This window comes from Thermobia domestica, chromosome 18, assembly GCF_964235325.1.
Source record: "Thermobia domestica chromosome 18, izTheDome1.hap1.1, whole genome shotgun sequence".
Taxonomy (NCBI): Eukaryota; Metazoa; Arthropoda; class Insecta; order Zygentoma; family Lepismatidae; genus Thermobia; species Thermobia domestica.
This window is the reverse complement of record NC_137471.1, coordinates 118646571-118672934: the sequence shown is the minus strand read 5'-3', so window position 1 is coordinate 118672934 and position 26364 is coordinate 118646571. Positions and strand designations below refer to the sequence as shown.

The 26364-nt window shown below is 34.3% G+C and overlaps 1 protein-coding gene across 1 annotated transcript in view; it reads right to left on the bottom strand.

Annotated features, from left to right (window-relative positions):
- The window catches only part of LOC145675225 (uncharacterized), a 38630-nt gene extending 12750 nt beyond the window's left edge, over positions 1–25880 (bottom strand). The window contains exons 1-3 of the mRNA XM_081745606.1: positions 25785–25880; positions 11310–11572; positions 5155–5859 (exon numbers count right to left, since the gene is read on the bottom strand). Of these exons, the coding sequence (XP_081601732.1) occupies positions 5155–5859; positions 11310–11572; positions 25785–25880 (1064 nt within the window). The remainder of the gene's footprint in view (positions 1–5154; positions 5860–11309; positions 11573–25784) is intronic.
- Positions 25881–26364: the final 484 nt, after the last annotated feature.

The window sequence follows — 26364 nt, the reverse complement described above, 5'->3', positions numbered from 1 at the left end:
TGAAAATTCTGCTTGATTTTGCGCAGTACAACAAATATTCGTGGAAAGTATGTGGAGACTTTAAAGTTATTGCTCTGTTACTAGGAATGCAAACAGGCTATAGGCCTACAAATTTTTGCTGCTATATATGTGCAGTGGCGCATTTACGATTTAGTTTTGGGAGGGGCTTTGTTAACTTTCGGGGTGGGGCTTTGCCTGGAAATGTGAAAATTCTGCAAGATATTTCATTTACTTTACTATAGTAAGTAAGATTTCGGGGGGGGGCTTAAGCCCGGAAGCCACCCCCATAAATACGCCACCGCACGTGGGTCTGTGTCCCCGCAGTAGTGGGACATATTGACATTTGTCCATTAGCTACATGTTGATATTAACACACACATTTGCCACATTTCAATATCGATCATGCGATATCACTACTGACATTCCTTGAGTTTACCCAGTTTCTTAGTGAAACCCCTTGCACAATTTCAACTTGGCCTAAATTGTTGCATCCTTGTTGGTATGCAACCGTGCACATCATATTGCATCGGTTTGAGGGAATATTATTGGTGAATTGGCAATTGGTTTCATGTTCTTGATGCTATTTTTTTACATTTCCGGCGCTTTGAACTCACGTTTACTGAGTATGAATGCATTTCTGGGAATTTTTCGTTACGTGTTTCCACACCTGTGAATCACCCTACTACCGACACTTCAGAAGCCTTTCTAGAGCATTTGAGTACAAATTCGCTACACTTAATACTCAGAACGTCACTGTTGGTCAGTATCCATCCGGACCTGGCGATTATGCAACCACACATAACGGGCATGAAGGTGTCCACCATTTTGTATTTGTTCCAGATATCGACTTAATACAAATGAATTGTTGTTACCTGGTAGAAACCCTATCAATTCATATCCATTTAAACCAATTTTCATTTGGCAGATTACCCGGGACTCCCGACCTTGGCGTATTTAGGGGGGCTTCCGGGCTTAACCCCCCCCCCGAAATCTTACTTACTATAGTAAAGTATATGAAATATCTTGCAGAATTTTCACATATTCAGGCAAAGACCCCCCGAAAGTTAGCAAAGCCCTCCCCAAAACAAAATCGTAAATACGCCACTGCTCCCTACGTTCGTTTGGGAAATCCCTTGCGCATGCATGGTATAATTGTGAAACATACAAAATTCAATACAACAGGTATGACTTCTTCAGTGAATTTGTTACTCTCATTCATTACGTTGGATAGTTTCCGAACTATTGGCGTCCGAAAGTCATTTTCCCACGCTTTCGGCACCTTGTAGATATGAAACTAGGCCCGATAGCCGAAAGTTCAAGAGAACTTTTTTTCTTGTTTCAGTGGCAGAAGTCACCTAAAAGAAGTCTTATATATATAAAAGGGATGTTCAGAATATTTATCAAGTTGAAAGACAATGCTGTGGAGGATCAGATGAGTAGCGTTATCTTCAATATTAGGAGGCGGACAGATTTGAGGCTTATTCTGGGGGACATCAATTTCACTTTCGTTTGTGGCAATCAGACACAAATCATCACATTTCTCCCAAAAAACACATTTCAAAACGGATTATTGGGGAGTTAGTTCCCTCAGTCCAAGATTGGAGAAGACATGTCCCCCTCAAACCCCGGGATTTTCGTCAGTAATTGATCGGCTTTTTGAAAAATAACCTTTGTGAAAAAGAAAATTCTCTGAAGAACGAAAATAGAGCTTACTCTACTATCAGACACTCTGCAAATATGTTTCTTTATACGTGTGTGTGTGTGTGTGTCTGTGTGTGTTAATATTTTCTCTCTTAATATTTACTGTAACCGTAAGAAAATAATTATGAAATAAGATATGCTTAACATGCATTATAAATGATCAATTTTTAAAATGTTAAATTTTTTACGCAGATTTTTTCAAGAAATCTCTACCCAAGAAAACAAATTATTTGATTTCTAGAATTATTTCTCAATAAGGTTATATCACTTATATCTGAAAAAAGATAAAGAAATTTGTGATGTTTTTAATGCATTATTCAGCCGTCTTCATCACTCTGTTCATTAACTGATCCTGAATTTCTACACTCGCTTGGAACACTACACATTGGAATGCACAAGAAACGGTGATTCTTTCATTTGCATTTACAACTTACTCAAATTTCTGACAATATCTCAACAAGCCTTGGGAATATCTTCAACAGTCTTCGAAACTGGTTTTCGAATTTGGTCCTCCAAGTACTATTCGGAGTATTCTGGCATGGATAAATTGCTCTTACATTTATCAGCGTTTTCCCAAATTACTGTTTGGTAATGGTATCACTTTATATGTTGTTTCAGAGCATCACTACTTGGAGGTAATCTCTCCAGGTTGCATTTTCTTAAAAGTAGGAGCATAGCTTCAACACAGGTCCATATATATATATTATTCATGATTCCCACTTGGAAGATAGTTTAGAACCTGGTTTTGTAATATTTCTTTTAGTAACATTGTAGTACATGAACGGAAGGACTTGTAGCAAAAACAAACCTTGTCAAAGCGAGATATTTTCAGAAAAAATGAATACAAAAGTTACATGTGTGTGCGTGTTTTTTAAGGTATCAAAGACACGTATAAAGGAACAGATTTGCAGAGTGTCTCATAGTGTGTACTAGAGAAAGCTCTCTTTTCATTCCTCAGAGTTTTTTGACAAGGGTGTTTTTTTCAAAAAGAACATCAATTACTGGCAAAAATTCCGAGAGTTGGGGGAACTGTCTCCCCAATAATATGATTTGAAATGTGTTTTTTGGGAGAAATGTTATTATCTGTGTTCGATTGCCACAAACGAAAGTGAGATGAAATTGATGTCCCCCAAGAATAAGCCTGAAATCTGGCCACATCTTAATGTTGAAGACAACGATGCTCCCCTGATCGTCCACAACATTGTCTTTCAACTTCATAAATATTTTGAATATCGCTTAAAAATATGAGAACGTTCCTATCCATTCCTCCCCCCAATGTTGAAGACAAATTTGCCATATCGATATTAAAAATGAACATTTTTAATTAGATTATAGACAAATATAATTATCAGGATTATATAGAATACTTACTGGCAGACAAGATTATATATATATAATTATCATCAGCTGCTAATATTTACCGTTTGTGGGAAGGTAACTCTTGGGCCGCGCCCTGACCAGTTTCGCACACAACAGAATAAAGTCGCATTATTAGTCCCGCACTAAGATAAGTATACATTTTTTGAAAGAGCATAAAAGAAAGAGAAACTTTTCTTTTAGAGGGAACATTTTTTCGAATTCGATCTTGTAAAGAATTTGTGGCTAAGAAACTGACGTCACGCGCAACCAATACCGAGTAAAAATGAAAATAAAGTGAAAATTATTATATTTAGCTGGAAAATGCACTAAAATTAAATTGTACCAGATAATTAGACAAAACAAACAAAAAAACGTTAAATGATCTAGCTCTAATAGGTTTGGAGATATAGTGAATAATAGAAACGACTAAAATTTTGTTTTTCCTCTTCCCCTCCCCTCCCCGTGAGTCATTTCTTCTAGCATGCGGCATTCTTGTGATCAGCGATAGATATATACTCAAAAAATATCGGATACCAAATTGTCACATTATTTTCAATTAAAACTCATTTTTTAAGCCCCGATGCCTAGACTATAAGATAAAAAGAAGACTCGATTACATATTTATTGAAATTATTTACCTAGGTACTTTACATGGTTCAGATCGTAATACACAGTAAAAAATTGGCGTTGTAAATTCAACACAAAATGTTTCTGTTTAATTGTCTTAAAGCTGACACATGATTCGTGTTACTTCAACTCCGCTAAACTTTTGAATAAACGGTTAATATTGTAGTGAGTAATTCAGTTCCTGATATGATCATTTATGGAGTGTTGCGGAGCGTTTTAGTAAAACAGAGAGGCACAAATCTGTCTTCAACATTGAAGAGGACGACGGGTAAGACCGTTCCCATAATCTATTCTTTAAGCGACGAGGTTTATTTTGGAAGGGGTAGAAAATACTTATAAATCTGATTTCTGAGATGAACCTTTTTTATATTCCTATATCAGAAGATGGAGATGAAGTAATGGTACATATGAGTATTAAAATCAGTTCCGTGAACACATTGTGACATCTGAATACATGCATATTTATAACTATTATATTTACACTTAGGCATCCATAATGATCTATATCAAAACTGTAGGGCACTTCTTTTATAATAATATAAATAATGAAGAAAGAAAATCAATTAGACCCTATGTATGACGAAACAATTCTCTTATTTTAGCAAAATGATGATACCTCAATAGCGTTATAGGAATCATTACAGTAATTAGACAAATAATTGAACATAAACTAAAAATAATTAATGACAATGAGATATTAAAGAATTTGATACATATTTTAAAAATAAAACCAGCCAAGGGGCATCAATTTCATCTCTCTTTCTTTTGTAACAGTCGGAAAAATAATTACATTTCTTCCTAAAAACACATTTCAAATCGGATTATTGGGGGGACACTCGTGCAGTTCCAAGATTAGGGGCTTGTCCTCTCATTCCCCGGTATTTGCCCCAGTAGTAGCACATCATTGGAATTGTTTTGTTTACAGTGGCCAGAAAACTACCTTTACAAAAACTTCCCTCTCTTACTAAATGGGAATATGTATTAAGAACGACAATAAAGTATGTGGCATAAATTATTCATAACTCGTCAGATAGAAAGCGGAATATAATGAACATTAACGACGGTGTGTGGAAACCACGATTTTGAATGGAAAAAGAACATAAGAACGTGTAAAATTTTAGAAATAGTTCAAAATAAGAAGTAATTCAAATTCCCAATAGATATTTTTAATATCGGTGTAAGGCAATATGCACGGTGTGAGCTAGGCCTACAGCATAATGCACATGTCTCATACACAGCATATTGATGTGGATATGATACCTTTGTTAAATCTTATTTTCATCAAATAAAAAAAGTTTGACTGATCAGTTACCAATAAAATGGTTACCAATATTAGAATTTCAAATGCTTGTGTTCACAATTCTAGTTGTATTTTCAATAATTTATCAAAATAAGTTTTCATTAAATTCTTAATTTATTCATTATTTATGAAATATATTAGTAAACCTCCAAGATAAATTAACCTACCTTGGCTGTAGTCTTATATTTCCCATAACAGATTTTCCTATAAACATGTCCTCAAAATATTCTAAAACTGGATGAAGAGGATCTTCTAAAATGTCCTGCAATGCTCTAAATCCAGATATCACATCAGAAGGAGGCAAGAAAGCCAGGGCAGCAATCATCCGGGTGTGAAGGGCGAAATCTGGCTCGCTACTGTATCTCCCTTGCAACCCCTCAGCTTGCATTCGCTTGAATATAGCCTTCGAGAAATGGAAGAAGCATACTTTCGCTCTGCAGTTAAACACTTCCTCAAAAGCCGATATTGCAGCCAACTCCAAATCAAGAGTGACGGATATGGGCTGAGCTCGAGGACACTTTTCTGCTAATACGTCCAATAATCTCCTGTAAGTCTCCTTCGACGAGTCCTGTAGAAGAGCGAAAACTACAGGAATCACGATGTTGCTACGTGAAACATGGATTGTATATAATTGACGGAAAAGTCCCCGTGGAGCTCTAAATGTCCCATCAGCAAACCATTTACTTGCTTCTTGCAGAATCGTTAGTCCTTGCTCTGTAGCGAAAACCAGAAATCGCTTATTGTCATCTGCCCCGGAATCGTGTAGTAAGAATGGCTTCCCCTTTTTTGTTCTTTGGAGACCCATAGGGATTTGTAATTCAGCTAAGGTGGCAGGCAAATTTGGAAAACTACTCCGCCTGGCTCTGATTTTCCTGAAAAGTACACAAAAATAATTAGCAAGAAGCACAAATTATGGATGCATTATTTCCTTATTATGGAAACTGTTTAACTAATATCATCTGATTTAGTGTTATATTTAAGGATATAACAGAACATAATGAAATAGCATTACTAAGTTATGAAGCAGGAAATGTATAAGAATAGATTAGAGACCCTTTATAATCTTTCCACGATTGGAATTTCTATTATCATAACCTTGTGCTGGCCGACGTGAATCTCAAACTAAGAATGCAGCCACAAAAAAGCGAGAATTTGGACACTGAAAAGAAGGTAAATCAAGAAAACCTGAATATATTCATACTAGAATTCAAACGAAATGTTCAAAGGCAGAAGGCTAGATGAAGATGGTAAAGAACGATGGGAGCATACGAAATTTTACGTGCACCAAGCTTCGAAAAGGTAAATGTTCAAATTCAAATGTCTTTATTAAAGTCTGCGAGTTTGAAGTAAAGCTATTTTAAAATTCGGCCTATGTCGTTAATACAAAACCGAACAAACTTACAGTAGAAACTTAGCAATGGCCGAAACATTGATAAGATCAAATCAGCACATAGAATATGAAGGAGTAATAAGCTACATTTATAGAAACAAATACAAGCTTTTCGCAAAGAATTCGAAGTAACCTGAAACTACGACACATTTGACACGTTCAGTGTACAAGGACATCATATCCCCTTATGGGCGTTTTGAACACTTTTCATATTTAAGATTTCTATATAAAGCTTGTTTCAGAACTTGGAAATTCATGTCTGGACATGGAAAATGACTCTCATAAGGTAAAATCTGTCATTTCTTTCTGAGCAATTGACCGTATCGTAAAAATTTTATATAGATTTCTCACACAACTTTGATTGTGACTTTGTTCCTATATGCAATGATCAATTTGATGCAAGTGAGGTACAGTACCCTTTACATAGAAGCAAGATGTAATGCCACACAAATTGCGCATATCATGAGTGCTACATAAAGTTTCAAAGTATTTGTAAACGCATTGAATGATTATAATTCCTGAGCTTTCATTGCTTTAGGTAGTGCATTGTACTTCTGTATGCAATTGGTCCTACCAAGGAGTGATCCCTGTGCGACTTTTAGTTGGAATCTTGCTTTATCTTTTCTACATTGGGTTACGTGACAGAAAATTTACTCGATGTGTGAACTTACAACTAAAGTATTGACAATACTTTATTTTACGGTCCTTTCGAATAAAACAGCAATAAAGCAAGTACTTTCCTCTCCAAATTGTATGAATTTTGTAAGTTATTAGTGCATGCGAAATACGTCAGTGTCCCTTTCAGAAGCGGTGTTATAGACGTAGACTTACGCACAACTTAACAAGGAATTCTAACCACGTGAGCTCGTTATGAGAACCGAATTAGCATTTCGCACCTCCAAGTCAAGCGAATTCTCTCATTAGGCATTGTCTGACTGAAGAATCGTAAATTTTAATACTAGTAATTACTCCCTTTACAAGCCGAACTTTCCAGAAGGCTGAAACACGTTTCTAAATTACTTCAATTATGGGTTTATATTTCAACGAATTTAAAGCTGTGATAACATTGAAGTGATAAATGTTAAATACTGTGATAATTCAACATAGAATTTTAAATAAGACCATTATATTAAAAAAACTTTTCTCAAATATTTCAACTGATAATTAATGAGATTTTTCCCTGAGTACCAATAAGGGTCTGACTAGCTTTAACTTCGAACATGAATTTGTAAAGGGTTTCTCGTTCTGTATGCATATTCTTAAACCAAGTTGTTCTGTATATGGATTAAATACGCATTTATTCGAAATAAAAATACATAATTGTTAATTTGCAATTAAAATAACTAATTTATTTTCATTTCTATACAAGATTAGCTTTTCGATTTCTTCGCCCTTTCTGTCAAAATGGACTCTTTAGCACTACCTGGGAATTTGTGAATGTAATAATCTCATTAAAGTACGTCGCATTTCAAGAAAACACTTAAAGCCTAATTGTCAATATTCACAAACTTCTCAGAATATATCATTATTCCTGTATTAAGGTGTTTTGGAATCCGCTGACACAGGCGGTTTGTGGTAGATGAATAATAGTGAAACTTTTCAGAACTTACGTTTGCTAATTTTTGAGAAAAATGAGTCAATTTGAATGTAATACGCGGGCGACTGCAGAGTTGCTTCATGTTACGAGGGTTGCCCATTTGACCAGCATCACAACTGAAAGCAACAAAACTTTGCATTATGTTTTAAAATCGAAATTCATTTCTGCACTTTTTTCTGCATACGGCGTACCTACCCCTGTTCCTGAATGTGTATTCTAAGCTTCTAACTTCTGTATTGTGGAAAATTTCTTTTAATTCATGATGCTGCAACTGAAAGATTAAGATACTCAAATAAAAAGGAAATGAAATATTTGAGTTTTATGTCCCACGGTTATGCCGGTTAGGCTATAGGAGACGGTGATGATGAGAAGTGAATGAAATGGTGGAATGAAGAAATTAGGGGGAAAGGGGAGAACCCCTAGAAAACACACACACGGAGTGTGTCTATCACAAATTCGCATGAAGGGAGCTGGGATCGAAGCATGCACCCCATGCACCAGAGGTGAACGTTCTACCACTGAGCCACCGTGGCCTCCAATACTAAAATAAATATATTCATATATGGATAAGAAACGGGAATTTACGCTATTAGTCGTAGTGGCGGCTCTTCAGGAAGGTTTCTGTTTTAAAGCTTAGATTCTAAACTCTCCTTTCCCCCTTTATCTGTCTATTGAATGGACTATTTTTACTCTTAGTGCCTTAATTATCTAATAAACAAAATGTACCCTACATGTCCTCTCTTACTCGTCATCCCTGATAGTGATCGTTCTGATAAATGAACTGCAGTGTCGATTTGCAAAAATTAGAAGACCTTCACTGTCACTGATACATATTGCGGTGGTTAGCCTCCGATCAGACAAAATATCCAGATAGAAATAAGGGTCCTACATTTTTCAGAGAAGATATTGCACTTATACTACAAATATATCCCTCAATGTCTTAAATTAAACTACTCTTTACTTCTTTAGGTAAAATTAATTCTGTGTTATATGCTGTGTTGCAATCTCCTCTCATTTTTAGTAAATCTTGATCGTATAATGTGTAGAAAAGGTGGAAATATAATTTTATTTACGATAAAACAATGATAGTTAATGCATTTCATGGTGGCAGAAAAATCAATCATTAATGCAGGTTGCTCAAAATCCATAAAATGTTCCTCATAAGTCATAATTAAATTCTATTATTTTGGAAAATTATACTACACTGTGATCGATATTAGGTTCTTCTTTTCCCAAGAAATAAATGCTTTATTATATTTTTTTTCAGTTCGTGAAAGTGACTTCAATGTGTCACCATACATGTCTTATTTTTGCTACTTTTTGACCGATTGGCATCGAAAGTAGAAAATACTTACTTATGTGTGTATGCAACAAAGCCGCCTGTAAATAAACTATTATGAAATTCGTCTTTTGCACACTCTCGCATCGCTTTGAAGATATCCCTTTTGCCCTGTAAGGTTCAAAATCCATTTCTGATTGAACAGATTTGTCCCTTAAACAACTAATCAAAAGCTTTTCTTGAGCAGACATTTTCATCTACGTTTTGTTCACACTGTCTTGTAGAAAAAGTCAACAGGAAAACTTCGTGAAAGAAAGTGGTACCATAAAAATATTTTTTGATACTGAAATAATACAAGTTTGAGAAAAAATAAGCTGCAAGTAGCTAATATACACATTAAAGTTACTATGAAATGATAATCGTATCGACGTGTTTCATTGGCTACGGAAGCAAAATCTACTATGAAAGATTGCACTAATGCAGAGGCGGATCCAGGAGGGACGATTGGGGTGATTGCCCCACAGAAGAAGAAACTTGTATATATATATATATATATATAAAAGCCATCCCAGAGTTTGGACTTCTTAAAAGTAGCTCTAAGTAGCAGTATTACAACCAACTGCCTCTCCAAAAGTCAGTTCTGGATCCGCCCCTGCATTAATGACACATGTAATACGAGAATATTTAGTTTAGCATCGTCGTGTATTTAAAAAAAAGGATGTAATAGGAACGTAGGGCGCATTATATCCTTTTCAAAGCCACAAGACTACAAAACGTTAAAGAAAAGTAATTTATAAGCATAATGTTAGTAATTGAAGACCTCGCGGGAAAATAAAGATATCCCTCATAATCGTGGAAAATCAAGGAAATAGAGTATGCTGCTTGACACCCGTGGGTCTGTTATCCCTCAAAAAATTTCCGAGTTCGGTTAAAAATGATAGACATGTGGCCAATTCCTTACAGGTTTCTCAATAGTATTCACTACGTATGAGATACATTCAAAGCCATGTATCTCAAAATCATGTCAATATGGGATATCATTATTTTCCCCCGATGTCTTCATATTGATTTTTTTAAAAAACGTACGTCAATTGTCTTTTATAGCTCAACAGGCTTATTACTTTTTAGATCCTATATATACGTATTTTTTAGTGAAACCTAACTTTATATATCAGCACTTGAACTAATAAAAAAACTAAAAAAAACGTAGTTTTAATTAAGTTTTCAAATATGACATTTTAAATTTATATATATTATTTTCTGATCAGATAATAGTTAAAAACCCAGTAAGCGAAACTAGATCGTGGTACGTATGTTCTAACCACAATAGCGGGCTGTTTCTTGCTAAAACATAATAAAACATCAATGGGTTGCTATACTAGTCATTGATAACCCAGACGAGACCAAACACGTTGCTAACAATCTTTATTCACATCTTCTCCCAAGTTTGAGTTGAGTTAATTTTAAGTTTAACGTTCCTTTCAGCAGCGAGGCTATATGAGACAGAACCTATTGATTATCGGGCAATCCGAACCACATAAGCTCCCGCCAGGAATCGAACCCGGGTCTCTCACGCCAAAGGAGCGTACGCGAACCGCTTTGTCAGGAAGGAGCTCCATCTCCTATCTTTGAATAATAATTCAGAGTGCATGTTATGTTATCGTAGCACAAGAGATGATTGAGAACGTCACACCAATTTGCGTTGTAAAATTAGCAAATATTATCTAAGGTTAGTTCATCATCACTTGTTCTCTTGAACCAACGATAGCAACAAAGTATTATATTATGTTAACAACAACAAGGGTATTCCACCCATACTTCGTTTATCACGCTTTTGATTCTGTGATAATTGTTTCTTTATGCAAACCTAAAGGGTAGGAACAATTGCAAAAGTATTATGTCTTATCTGTGATGAACCTAAAAGAGGAAAGCAATATTCACTACAACATTACTTTGCGCCATCGTTACACCTCACTTTTTCTAATTTTCCCACCAATTTAACTCTAAAACTATTTTGCTCTCACTGCTTAAATAAGACTAAGAGGAAGTGGCTTACCTTAAAGTTCTCTTCATGTTGTTTAAAACAGGCAATTGCCCCGCAGCTGCTGTGCTCAATTTATTTAGATTTTTGGAGATGATAGACTGAGTGCTTTCACTAGTATTTCGAGCTTCTTCCTTCAGCCCAGAATACCATCTACATGCCTCAACTTTAGCTGCGTTGGGGGCATGAGTATGTTCTCCTCTTCTCTCAGTAATTTTTCCGTTAACTACATGTAACCTAGCTTTGCATATGGCATGTTCTTCACATCGCCAATAAACCTGCAATAAATGTAGCGTAGGGACAAATCAAACATTAATAACTATAACACGTAAATTCCAGTAATAATTATATACAAATAATAATATAACATTTAGTTACACATATCAAATTTAGTGATTTACCTAAATGGTTATGAAATTAGATATATTTAAGGCGAAAACATATGATCCATCAGACATATGTACATCAATAGATGTCATACAGTGGCTAGTCTATGTATATTGCTACAAATTAAAGTTGTTGCTTCGTAAGATATAATACTCCGCCACACAATCATATTCGATGTGATGGGCCCAACTTAACGTAATACACCGTTTAGTAAATTCGAAAGTAGAATAATCCCCAAGATGGGAATATCCTCGAACTGAACGGAATAGCATCAGTTTCAGCTGCCATGAGTGGCAGAAGGAAAACGATGTTTTGGTCATGTAACCAAAGATGACCTGGGTAAATGAAAACTTCACCCATGATCCATCGACCCATCACCCATCGTGACCCGCGACCTACTGGATACACTGGACTAAAGTCAGGGTTGCTCGTCACTCACAGTTTCATTTTATTATAATGGAAATTCCTGCATTGATCAAATACTAACAAATGTTTTACTTCGGGAGATAGTGCATTTTGGCATGACGTATGACCAATATATTTTAATTTCTGTGATATTTTCTTTAGTATTTTGAGAAATTTATTGTTTACATTACATACGCATGGCTCTCCGCCTTATACGTGACAGTGCAATGGCTGACAGACTTCTCTAGTTAGCTAACCTTGTCAGGCGCCTATTTACTTAGGAATTTTCATACAGCAATTTATTAATTAATAACATGCCTTTTGTTTTTCTTTTCTGTTTCATTCTTTCTTTCTTTTCTTTTTTCTTTTCTTTCATTCTTTCTTTCTTTTCTTTTTTTTGATAAATTAACGAGTAAAAGCTAATTTTACTCGATCATTGGTTGGTGTTCATGAAGTTGTTATATCCATACCAGAAACCAGATATCAAGCGTTTGTCATTGTTCCGGACTGGCAGATCTTGCATGTAGCCATTAGTGACTGTGATAATCTAATCTATAAAAGAAATTGATTTAGGTAGGATAGGATAATGAGCATGAAACAACTTTATTTTTATTGTTTTCAGTAGTCGATATTAGTAAATTGTATCCCTACTTGTGTCATTTTTTCCATAGGGAGTGACCTGTTTTATGTGATACGCATAGAAATTTCTCTCCGAATCCTACTCAAGATTAAAACGTTGCTTCCTTGTAGTAATATTAGAACACCTAACAAATTTATCTTACATAATAAAGCCCTGGGTCTCTTTACATGACTACGCCCACCTATGACGCTATTGTGTAATTAGTACACAAGGAAAAGGTATAGGTAGCGTAGGGTTAGTTAACATAGAAACCACGAAAATCAGCTCAATGAGCGCGAAAAGTCAAGAGAAACTAACAATAGCCAGTTCATTGAAACTCGTAAATGTATAATTACAATTGACAAAAGTCTTGTAACGGAAACGCATATTTCGTTGGTCAAGCACGGACACAGAGAAAGAGTACTCCACTTCAAAAACACGGTTTTTGCTACTGTGCTATATAATAATTAGTTAAAAACGAACACATCTATAGCAGTTGTTTATTAGCATAAAAACACTAATATTATTAAAAATCATATACTTACAGTTAATCCTGAAAAATGAATTTGAGTGTATGTTACAGCGGCATGGTACGTAGAGGGAAAAGAAACAAGGATAATGGTAAAAAAAGAAAAGCACTCTACACCAGAACCTCTACCAATCTGTAACGTTTTTTGCTTCTGTGACTGGGAGCAGCACCGTTTATTACTAGGCACAAATCCTCCAGTCTCTAATTTTTTTCTGAGCTACACCAATGGCGTAGCTCCCGTTACCGTGTAATTTTATCACAATGTTACTTCACCACAAAGAATGGATTTTGTAGTATAAATTCCGAGCTATCCCACCTAGAAAGGGCTTCGAGTTAGGAAATAAATTTCCGTTGGTGTTTGATACTTTGGAACCAGAAATGTAGCATGACGACTTTCTTCACTTACTCTTCCACCTCTTCTCAACTAATGGGCTAGAATAAATCTCGTGTGTAGTTTCAGGATAAGAGGTGCCGTCATTAGGTTGCTGGGTTCGATTCTCGATCCGAAGTCACAAGAACTTTTGTGAAGAGAAAACATTTTAAATAGTGTTAGGGACGGTTCAGATCGTCGACGAAGACATACTGACCATCGTAACGGTTATATCACTTCTGCTTCAAACTACTTTTTTTGTCTGTCGTGGACTATACAGCGTTCTGGCTTATCTAGCATAGAAGGTAAATTGGCTTAAAATTAACATAATTAAGAAAACATGAATCAATTAGAAAACAAGCAGATTGAGTTTACTGGCGTATAGAGTAACATTGAACAGATAAACAGGAGTTAGAATGATATTATCATGCAATTTACAGCGCAAAACTTTGAAAGACTACAATAATTTCATAGAGAGCTATTAACTTGTAATCGTCACTATACTAGGTTTCTTAAGGGAAGCTTAAACTCAGTACTCGAACAGCATGCGTGTAATGTCATTCTTGTCTGCACTGAGGATAAGGAAAAAGCAAAGAGAAGGGAAACTGAAAATAAATAAATTCGAGTGGGCCATAGTTTTAAGATTGTAACTGAAGGATGGTTGAATCTAGATCAGTCTCAGAGTTTCAAGATACATTTTAGTTGGTACAACTTCCAATATCAATCCTGCTCTTACATGTGATGGTTCAGCATATTCTAACTTGGAATTATACCGTACCTGAACTGTTACTGATGCACAGCATGCAACTAGCTGGTAAACCTCTGTCTACTTATTGGGAGCATCTTAAGAAAACCAGATCTCGATTCGGGCCTTCTAGTTCTCCGGACCTGATGCATCTTCTCAAGGGAAGGGGCTTTTTTCATAGACTGGCTTTCTGCCCACTTTGGCTGGGGGAAAGGAGAGGGAGTATTAGTTCTTTTCTTCTTACTTTTCCTTCTCCTTCCCCCTCACAATTGGGCATCTTATATTGATAGTAGCATTGCCCAATCAAACAATTCGCATTCGATATAGGAGTGATGAAAAGTGAGAAATTCAAAGTTTTACGGGCCGACACCCAGAACACAGTAGATACAGAGGAAAGAAGGATATAGAATCATGTGAAGATAGCAATACAAAAGACACATTGACACAGAAAGAACTTGAAAATATTAAATTAATGAAAATGACATTTACAGAACAGTATTGTAAGTAAACATTGTACCCACAGACATGCTCAATAACATCATATGTAATGCAGTGTTACCAATTGAGTACAAAACGAAGTTTGGTTAATTGGCACGGAATTCAAGTTATAACATCTGAAAAATCTAGTTATGAGTAGAACCATACCTGTGAAGTCTTGATGCACTGTGTTGCCAACGTTTGATGATAGGCCTATATGAATTTCTATATGAAGAGTAGAAGAGTATATACAATACATGATTAGAACTAGTTAAAATAAAAATATGAGACCACAAACAAATATATAATCACTGAAATACGAAAATAGGGACGAACCACAGTGTCGATTTTCTAGATGTTATAATTTGTGATACTTGCCATTTAACAAAACTTCATTATGTGCTCAGTTGGCAACCTTGCATTACTTATGATGTTATTGAACATGTCTGTGGGTACAATGTTTCCTTACTATACTGTTGTGTAAATGCTATTTTGATTATTTTAATCACTTTGAAGTTCTTTCTGTGTCAATGTGTCTTTTGCATTATTATCTTCACATGATTCCAGATCCTTCTTTCCTCTGTATCTCCTGTGTTTCTGAGTGTCGGTCCGCAAATCTTCGGATTTCTCACTTTTTCTCACTCCCCTATCGATTGCGTATTGTTTGATTGGGCAACACTACTATCAATATAAGATGTTTTCTTGTCAGTGACTACCATGTCCCTCTGAACTCATAGGGATCGTCTTCAGCCGAACTATGTCTCTGGCTTCTACTTGTTCCATGTCGTGGACATCACCTATACCTAGTGGCCCACTTACTGGTAAATGTCGATCGTCGAATCATTGCCGCTAGTATGCAACTGACAAAAGGGATTCGTCAATAAAAAAATATCTAGAGTTGGGGTGTTGTAGTTACCACCGCGTAGCTTCGAGGACTTTAGTTTGGTCCGCGATCCTTCGAATCGTCGCGAAAAATTGAAAAGGGACTAAAACTACCTCCTGTCATCTGGAACTGTTATTACTTTATATTTTTTTCCCTGACGATTTGTTCTTAAAGTGTACTCCAGGGATCTAGAGTAACCCCTGCATCTACACAATGAAGTGAAAAATCTTGAAATCAGTGCCTATAATTGTATAAATTTAAGTGGCAACTGTTGCCGATCATAAGAACGTTCATACGGCAGAACTATAAAACAAAGTAAATAGAGGCACGTCATTTCGTTATAAAATTACATGGCGAACGCGTTTTGTCTGATCACAAACGGTTATCGTCGCATATACATCGTTAACGGAGCATTCTGATTGTGCCAATTATAAAGACCTCAACGATTTATATCTCTACTAGCGAGATTTTCTTCATCGCCTCAGTGGCGAATCCGGAAGAACACGTGCCTAGTAATAATAAGGATGGTGGTTTGCACTCTCACCCCGATATACTTTTTTTAGTGTTTTGTAGACTCACCTTAATGTAAACAAATCACGCATATATGCGATTTGACATATTTTGTGGTTGATTGGCGTTTTGTCACATCTTTGTTGCTGGTGGGCTGCTTGTGGTAGACTATAATTGTCAAAACGGAACTAGGAAACAGCGGATCTCTCTGCGGGAACTCCAATTTTTGGCGAGATGTCGCTAGTCGCCCATCGGTTGACAACCAAAGCTTAAGGAATGGAGTGGTTTGTTCCCACTACCACGCGATGGAAATTGTTTGAGAAACACTGCTTTGTTGTTCATTTTTCTTGTTTTTGCTACTTTAGTTGTAGCATGAGTCGTACGTTCTATATTCTTTTTTTACAAGTACGGTTTCTTTTAAGTTTCCGTTTCTCTGTGCCTCAGAATATCAGAACTGTCAATGATCTGAGTCATACTTCAGGAAACAAATTGCATTAATAGAATTTTCACCCGACAGAATTTTTTTATAAGTTCTTTTTCCCACTTTCCCCTTCCTAGCGTTCAGCTGAGTTAGAAAACATTCAATATATAAAGCAAGGAACCTGACCCCAAGGCTTTCCAACACCACGGATACTTTTTGGATAACTAGAGAGATAATATTAAAATGGACTGGCACTTAGAAAACAGTAATTAGTGTCGCTTCTTCAGTTTGTAAGATGTACAAAACAGCTCAATAAACGTCAAATGAACAAAAGTACTTGCGTCGTGATAAATTGGTTAAAATTTGTTGTGTGTGTGTTAGCGGAAACCTGTCAAGGATGGTTTTTACATTAATCTGAAGCATATCTTCAACAAATCTTCTAATTTATAATCTAGTGACATAATGGGAGAGTTGTACGGATTTATCGATGACTAAATTTTACTTTTTTAATAAAATGTAAGTTTATCTTTGACCTCATCTCGTAAGCGAAAAGGACTCGGAAGTTGATGGCGATTTATTGCAGTATTATCAGTTACTTGAATTTTGTTCATATCTTTCAACACAACCATAATCAAATTCATTCCAAGGAAAAAAACAAGTAAAGAAATCTTCTATTAATTTACATAAGTTCTCCTTTTGAAGCAATGTTAAATCAGAATGTATATTTACACCACTATTGGATAGCTCTCAGAGAAAGAATTTGTGTTTATGGTGTTTATCTTATGCACATTTTTGTATACCCTATTTGACTTTTCCCATGTGTACTGTTCTTAAGGTTTTCCTTTGCACTCAAAACATCATCCTTTTTTTAAAAAATATAAAGCTTGCTTTTAGTTAGGTTGTAAATATAAATTACTGGAGTATTTTAATCCACCACTCTTTGTTGACAAAAATTTACACCTGAAAATCAATTACTTTGTAGGAATTAAACGAATAGCGATTACCCAGAAGATCATGTACTTTTCTTACTGTTGCTTCCGTATAAGAGGTACGAGGTAAAACTGGAGAGTGTGCTTTGAAATATTGATATAACTTAGCAATATGATCAGAAATATCGTCTAGAGATACAATGATATCTTCAGAAGATTTCCAAATATAACGAAACTGAAAGAATTTCTGTCATGGTAAACTAATCTGAGATGTTTCTTGCCCATGCTTATTTTTATACGGGAAACATACACTCTTGCAGATAAAATCTTGGCCTTCTAAATGGAATTTAACTAATGCAATCTAATCACGTTCTTGACAATCTCGTGCCACACGAATAAAAATCGTACCTTCCTCAACTACTTCTTCTGGCTCAAACTGTCACCTGAAATTATACTAGTAGTACTGCCACTATAAAGTAGAAATTAATATGAATTGTTATCGATATAAACTCTAATATAAAGTAATCTATGTTTATAGGGAATTGGCACTGAATATCGTTTCCCAATCATACTATTCTTGCACTTACTTATACATAGTAGTAAAATTGATAAAATATTAGTGGATCATTATTTTAATAACAAATTTATTACTTTTATTTAAACCGTTTTTCAAGCTGCATTTCTTAGTGGATATAACTTTCAGTTTTCCGTTGTAACATTTTCAGTATCAGGCTTCTGTCTGCAGAATGGCTGATAATTTCAAAATCTACGCAAATAGGGATTAAAAAGCTCTTTGTTTCATAAGTTGCCAAAAACTTTAATTCCCATTTGAATTCAATCTTCAATTTTCGTGGGAAACTTGAACTGTCGTGGGAATGAATCACAACCATTAATTGGGCTTCTAGAACAGCATCGTTTGCATGTATCAAACAACCAACAACGACAAAGGACTCTTCTCAGTGAGCGCCACCTGAAATTTGTTCCATCTGTCTATACCTGCCCCACTACGTGCTTTTTAGCGGGCGCTACTATTTCGCTGTACCTTATGCCTTTCTAGTCAAGTGTGGAGTCTCGGACTATAAAAATATTATTTCCTTTTCTGATTAAAAGTGAGTTTAGCCTAAAGTGAGGCACTCTTTTATGGCACTAGCACATCGTTATAATAGTGGTATATTGTTGATAGAATTTAGTAAAGTACTAGTTGAACCAATTTCAAAGTTGTAAAGTGAATTAGTGTTAAAAGCCAATTGTGCTTAAAGGAATTAATACTACGGTACAGCTGAAGCAGTAAGCTTTCTTCGGAAGCGAATAAGCAAGTTTTACCTTTTGGATAGCAACAGAGTTGTTAAGGTAGCAAAAGCATCCAGAATTCTTGAGGGGCCAGCAGTCAAGGAGGAAGAATGTGGCTGATCTCCGTTCCCTCCCTCCTAGCGCAAACAAAATGTTAAGTTATGAATTGTGAGTGTGCAGAACACCCTTTTATACATTTAGCTTCTGTCACACACGACCCGACTTTTCAGCCAGTAGAAAGAATTACTTCGATTACCATTCCATCACAAAACAAACAAATAGAAAAGAAAAAATAATGTTAATAATAGTACGGTCGAACATACACACGTAAGTTATGAAGTATCTTTATTGCTATTGTGTGAATATTTGTAGCTTATTTGCTCTTGTTTCAAAAATATCACAATAGACTTTATTACTTAACTTGCATCCTTATTTTTAATTACAAAACAGTAACTCGTAATCTAGTAAGAAAAAGAAATGCCCATACATTTTAAACATTATTTGTTTTGGTTAATTTTATTTGTTTATTCCTTTTATGGTAAGCTTTCTCTTCCCTCTAAACACCTCCAGCTATTGGTCGGAAGAGGAGATTGCTTATAATTCAGTATGACGATCTTTGGTAAATAAACTCACGGTTGAGATAATACAAAAGACGAGATAAACCGTTTATTAGTAGTATTAAACCTAAATTATTCCACCTATTTTGTGAGAAAATTCACAAAGATTGGTCATAAAATTGCCTGTGTATTTCGCTGTGTTGTTTGAAATATTACGCTGTTTTATGTTAGAAAAATTTGTCCATTTGATATGCAAATTGACTATAAAATTTATTATATCTTCTAAAGCCAGATGTTCTTTCCTTTGACATAGTTAGATAAAAAGTTTTTAGTAAAACTTTTATAAGCAAGTTCATTTGATCTGCTTTGGAACCAGGGGCCGCTTTACGAATTTGTTGTGGATAGGCCCGCTTATTTATTTATTTATTTATTTATTTCCTCCAACAGAGAAATCTCTCCTATTATAGGAGGTGTACATTATTATATAATAATAATAATAAGTAAATTAGAAATTTATAAATGAAAATATTAAGAATATTAAGCTAGCAATAAGCAAATACAATATATAACTTTGTATAAGGACATTCCACAGATCAATGCATACATTTTATGAAGCACGAACTCATGCACTCATTCTAGAAATAGGCATACATACATAATACATAATACACTTACATATACATATATATACAAACACCAATATTTATACATGCAAATATATATGGACGAACACACATACATATCTCGCACATTTCAAATGCGCACATTCATATGCTCACCATTGATATTGTACATTACAATAACATAAAAATAGAAAATAATCAAATGTCATTACCGTAGTTAATATAGTAATAGCCAATATCAATTACGTTTTCCATTTAACTTAATTTCGCACAAATATTTGTTCAATAATTTTTTAAATATTTTTCTTTCAAACTTAAGTCAATGTCATCGATACTCTCAGCTATATTATTATATAATGAACATAATCTTATAAAAGGTGAGTTGTTGTATGTGTTGGTTTTTGCAGTTGCATACCATAATAATTTCCTCGTTCTTAAAGTTCTTGATTTTATATTGAATTTGATATACTGCAAAAACTCACTGTTATCGAATTTACCGTTTACTATTTTAAATAAACACATTTCTTGTAGAATAACACATCTATCCGAAAAACTTGCGTAATTGAATTCACCTAGTAGTCTGGAAGACGAAATTTTATTAGTAATTGCAGATTGTCCAGTTTTCTTATAGTATAGATACCTTAAAAACCTTTTCTGAATTGCTTCTAATTGATTGTTTTGAGTTACGTATTTTGTAGTCCAGATCACCAAAGCGTACTCCATCTTTGATCTTACAATACTTTTAAAAATAATTCCTATAACATCAATGTTTGTAAACATTTTCGTGTTTCTTATTATATATCCTAATTGCTTAAAAGCGTTATGTTTTAGCAACAATGTATGTTTATTAAAAATACATATCACAACTGAAAGTAATACCCAAATCTTTATATGTATATACACGTTCTAATACTTTGTTATCTATCTTGTAGGGATTAATTTAACAAAGAAGCGCTAAGAAAGTTACTGAGGGTTCAAAATGCATGCGTTCGGTTTGTTTTTAATCTCAAACGTTCTGATCACTTGACGCCATTTTTTAATGAATTGGGCTGGTTAAACATCCAAGCTCGCTACATATACCAATCAATGACAATTTTATTTAAAGTTTTGAAATTTGGTGTGCCTATATATCTTTACAATAAACTGCAGTATGTTAGAGATAGCCACAATCGTGATACTCGATCTAGCAGATCAACACTCTTGTCGATACCTCGTCATAATACGAATCAAATGGCTAATTCATTCACAATCTCTGGTATTAGAGAATGGAACAGACTTCCACCAGATGTAAGGAATTCACCCTCAATTGCGACATTCAAAAGAAATTTGAAGCAATATCTGATAGCCTTAGCCAATGTACACCATCTCGGGAATGATGTTCTTTTTTTATCTTTCTTTTTTTTCTTCACAAAAATGAGCAGTAGCAACCAAATGTAAACAGGAACTTGAGGTATGTATCTATAATACTAGGTTTGTGGAAAGGTATGGGGGAGGGGGGAATGTAAGGTAGTATACTTTTAAGAATACATATATCGTTCTGTGCATGCTGTATGTATAGTTTTCTTGTTTTTATGATAAATAGGATGAGGGTATGGCGTGGGAGGGGGTATGTAAGGGAGCATATTCGTGTGTAGGCGTATATATATGTGTATGTACATATGCATTAATGTAGTAATTGTAATCTTTATGGATTAGATGACAATGGTAATACGTAAATCTTGTATACATTTTAGTTGGTTGAGTGTAAGAAAATGCAAATATAGCCTTAACTCTGCCGTTAAATAAATAAATAAATAATTTTAGTTCATCTTCTTTGCTTTGAAAATATCATGAATTTATACTTGTTAGTATTAAAATATAATTTATTTTCTATACTCCACTGATATATGTTATTTAGATCCTCATTCAGTTTCAATACATCCTGATTTTCGTGTATATCTTTGCATAATTTTAAATCGTCAGCATATAATAAACATTTGGAATATTTAACGTATTTTGGGAGGTCATTTATAAAAAGTAGAAACAATAAGGGACCTAAGTTTGAGCCCTGCGGGACACCGGAATTAATATTATAACTGAGTGATTTTGTGTGATTGAAATATACATACTGTTTCTCTTATACAGGTAACATTTAAACAATTTTAGTAAATTTGATGAGAATCCAAACCTTGAGAGTTTCCTAAGTAGTATATCATGATTAACTGTGTCAAATGACTTTGCAAAATCAATATATATTGTGTCTACTCGTTTGCGATCACGAATAGCTTCATGAACGAATTGAGTGAAATTAAGCAAATTTGTTACCGTCGATCGTCCAGGGTAAAATCCATGCTGGTTTTCACAAATATAGTTCTTTATATGGTTAATAACACGATCATATAATATTTGTTCGAAAACTTTTACTGGTGCACAAATTATGGCTATCGGTCTATAATGTTCTATTTTACTCTTATCCCCATTTTTAAAGATTGGTGATACTTTAGTAATTTTCCAGATTTCAGGAAACGTTTGGGTTTTAAGTATTAAATTAAAAAGTATAGACAGTGGTTCTAGTAGTATTTCCGAGCATGCTTTTATCACATATGGAGGAATACCATCTGGTCCACATGCTTTTTTAGATTTTAACTTCTTAATAGCTTTCCTATACTCTTCATTCGACACTCTATCAATTTCTAAACAGTTGCTTACCTCCATATGTTCTTCCTCAGGAGGGTTGAATAATGATATATTTTTATCATATACTGATTTAAAATAATTTGCAAAACCACCAACAATTAGTTCGTTTGTGTTCAATGTATTACCGTTTAACGTCATACTACCATTTTCACTATTATTATTCTTCTGTTTACATTTTATATATGACCAGAAAGATTTTACTTCCTTTTTGACCTCAATTTCGCTTTCCCTAATATAATGTTCATACGCGTTACGAATAATTTTCTTGGTATCCTTTCTTATCTCCTTATACATATGTTTATTATATTCTGAGTCTTTCATGTGCTTCCTATAATGTTCTTTTAATTTTAACTTGTTTATTATATCTTTTGGAAACCAGCACGGATATTTTCTCATACTACATTTTCGCGTTTTAGGTACTTATGGATACATATACACATTTGATTGATTAATTACAGTACGAAATTGCTTTTACAGTACTGGTTATTGCTATTCATTAAATAATTATCTACCATTAATATAAAAAGTGGAAAACATATTTACTCTTTATTGTATCTTTTAGGGTTTATATATTTAAAAAAAATTGAGTAAGCCCATGCCTACCCGCTGTACCTGCTAAAGCCGCCACTATTGGAACTTTTGCTATCAAAACGTAATAATAAATTTCACTCATAAAAAACATAATTGAAAACTGGTTCAGGATCTAACCGTTCTTAATACCTTATCTGTTGTTCTAAAACTTGTCTTGAAATGAATCTACGATTCCAAGCCTTGATGATGATGTGTAAAATTGTCATATTCAGCTGCAAGGCACGCAAAAATGAATGAGCTTCATCACGTAAACAATAAAGCAAAGATTTTTTTTCGGTAAGGTTTTTAAAGAATATATTACTGCATAATCTTGAAGAATGTATCAACTTGTACATGCACTTTCCCGTAAAATATAGTACTTTAAATATTCGGACAAACGAGGAGAGAACGACTTCATTATCGTCCTTTGTAACCATATTTCTAATTCACAAAATGCTGAACACTAAGTATATGTGTTACAGAAGAAGAGAGAGAGGGAAAGAATGCTTCTTCCTGGGACAGAATTATGCCTCCGGTGGGACAACGTGTCTCAAAATATGAATGAAAATGACATTACAGATGCATGGAAAATTGACACACAGTAAGTGTTAATGAGAAAATTAGTTATCCTAAAGAGGGCGGATTGGCCGGGAAAGGTGTACTTAAGTAGTATATTCTTTTTATGTGGTTTAATACTTTTCTTTTGTAATTGCTTATATTTTCTGTGTATTGATGTTTTTTTAAAGAAGGAAAAGAAACAATGTATGCACGTGGTTAAGTGCTCGGAGAAGGCTGCAGAGCCTTGCCTTCGCCACGCAAAAGAAGTCATAAATAAATACACATCTTTCTTAGCTCTTTATCGAAAATTTTCGATTAACATTATGTATCAAAAATTAAAAAAGAACTACAGAGGTTGAAAACCAGATAAATATTCCAATTATAGATGTGCAATGTCAGTACAGAGATTGATATGAGTCACTCATGCATTTCCAAAAATTACTCAAACGATGTTAATGGGGATGAAAACTGACAACTCACAAGCAACTTATATTGAGAAACGTTATGTTTCAATCCATAAACAAGACTCAGCAATTTCAAATAATGGAGCATTGATTGCTGCGTAACTTTCTGACGTAGATATAATGGTACGAATACTGATTTTCAGAATTGGATTTCATATCCCATCAAATCTTTCAGGAGTGATGACTGAATTGTTGAAGCTCAGCTCTATGATGATATGATTATATCTTGATAGTGGCCAGCACATCCTACATGGTGTGCTTTGCAGTGCTGCACTCTTGCAGGTTCCAAGTACCGGATGGGCTTCCATTAGTAGTTCCACTAGTATGTACTTCAATTCACGTGCAACAATACAATCCAACAAGAGATATGTATGTACTCCAATAGTTTCGTTAGAAGAGAACGGTCACATCTTTGACCATAACGCAAAGGGTAGTTGAAGAAACCCTAGTACATCATTCATTGGCTTTACTTAAAAGATGATGGAATGAATGTAATGATTTTAGAACTACTTGTCTGGCAGTAAACAGTCTGAGTAAAATGTTATTTAAGTTAATTAATAAATTAAGTGATATTTGCAAAATACTTTTGAGGTAACTCAATTTTAACAGTAATATAAATAGTCCAATATGTGTGTAGTTGTAATGACTTTGCAGTAATTTGACAGTATTGAGCACTACAGCACACTATGTTACACAACTGTTTCAGATGAAAATTTGTCGATGGATGAGACATTTATTGTTATACTTTAAAATATCAAAAAGCTTTATCTGGACCCAAATATTCTTAATTTAAAAAAATGAATATATTGTTGATCTAATTAAAGAAGTAAAAATAATTTGTATTTTTATGAGATATACAAAGAATTCTAATGATAATTATTTCCTATTCCTACATCCTAATATTTTTAGCAGGTTTTGGAACAAAAAATACAATATGATGACAATATTTTCTTTTGATCTGTCTTTGTCTTTAGTTCAAATTTCAACTAAAAATTTGACTACATCAAATTTTAGAAACCTGAAATGGGTTTCAAAAATTAAGCGAGGTTTGAATATTTCTAAAAGAATTCAAATAGCTATTTGACATGACAAAAAAGAACATGAAGTATCATTCGATTTTTCTAACATTTTGTCTTTCTGTTTCATACAATTAACAAATTGTACACCCGAATACTCAATACAGTCTTAGATACTTCCTTCTAAATTTGATTAGCCAATACAACATAATTGTTCGTCTTGCACATCGTCCTCCTTTAAAAACTTCATACAATGGGACATAATGATAGGAATACCTGAGAACTTAGACACATTTCACGGAACAACGTCACAAAACCAGATATATACAATTTCCATATGTAATTAATTAAAGTAGAAACTTTAAATCGTATCTAAATTGCATTATAATACTTATATAATCACGAGAATTGTTATTACTGATACCGTTGGTATTCTCTTAGACATATAGCAATAGCCTTACCTTGCCTTTGTATGTACCTCTCTTCAGAAATATATAACCACCGTCGACCATTTTGTCTCTTTGGCGTTTGGACTTCAAAGTATTGCTCTCATCCATGATAAAAATCTGAAGAGAGAAGAAAATTCCTAAGAAGGGAAAAAGTGAAATCGACTTTACGCATGCATCAATAAATAGAAAGTTTAATATTTGAGAATTCGAATTTAGCTACAAGAAGTTGAAAAGTTAGTTCCTCAATTCCGAGCAATTCAACTTGGCAAAGGAAAATTTTCAGAATACAAAACGTCAAACACGTGCCTCATTTTTTTCTCAACAACGTTCTCAATGAAGTCGGTTCTTAGCCTTTTTCTTCAATGAACAACTGCAGACTACAAATCTGGCTGGTTCTAACTACAGTCACATATGGGTTTCCGCAACAGGAACCTGTTCATAATTCCTTAGGTGCCTAGGTGTTTTCAATACAGATTAGTGTTATTTTTAAAGTCCAATTTGAAATAATAAAGTGAAGTGATAAAGAATGTAGTTTTATGTTGCAATTTCCACCAAACAGTTCATTGGATTGGTACCGAATTTTGGAAAATGT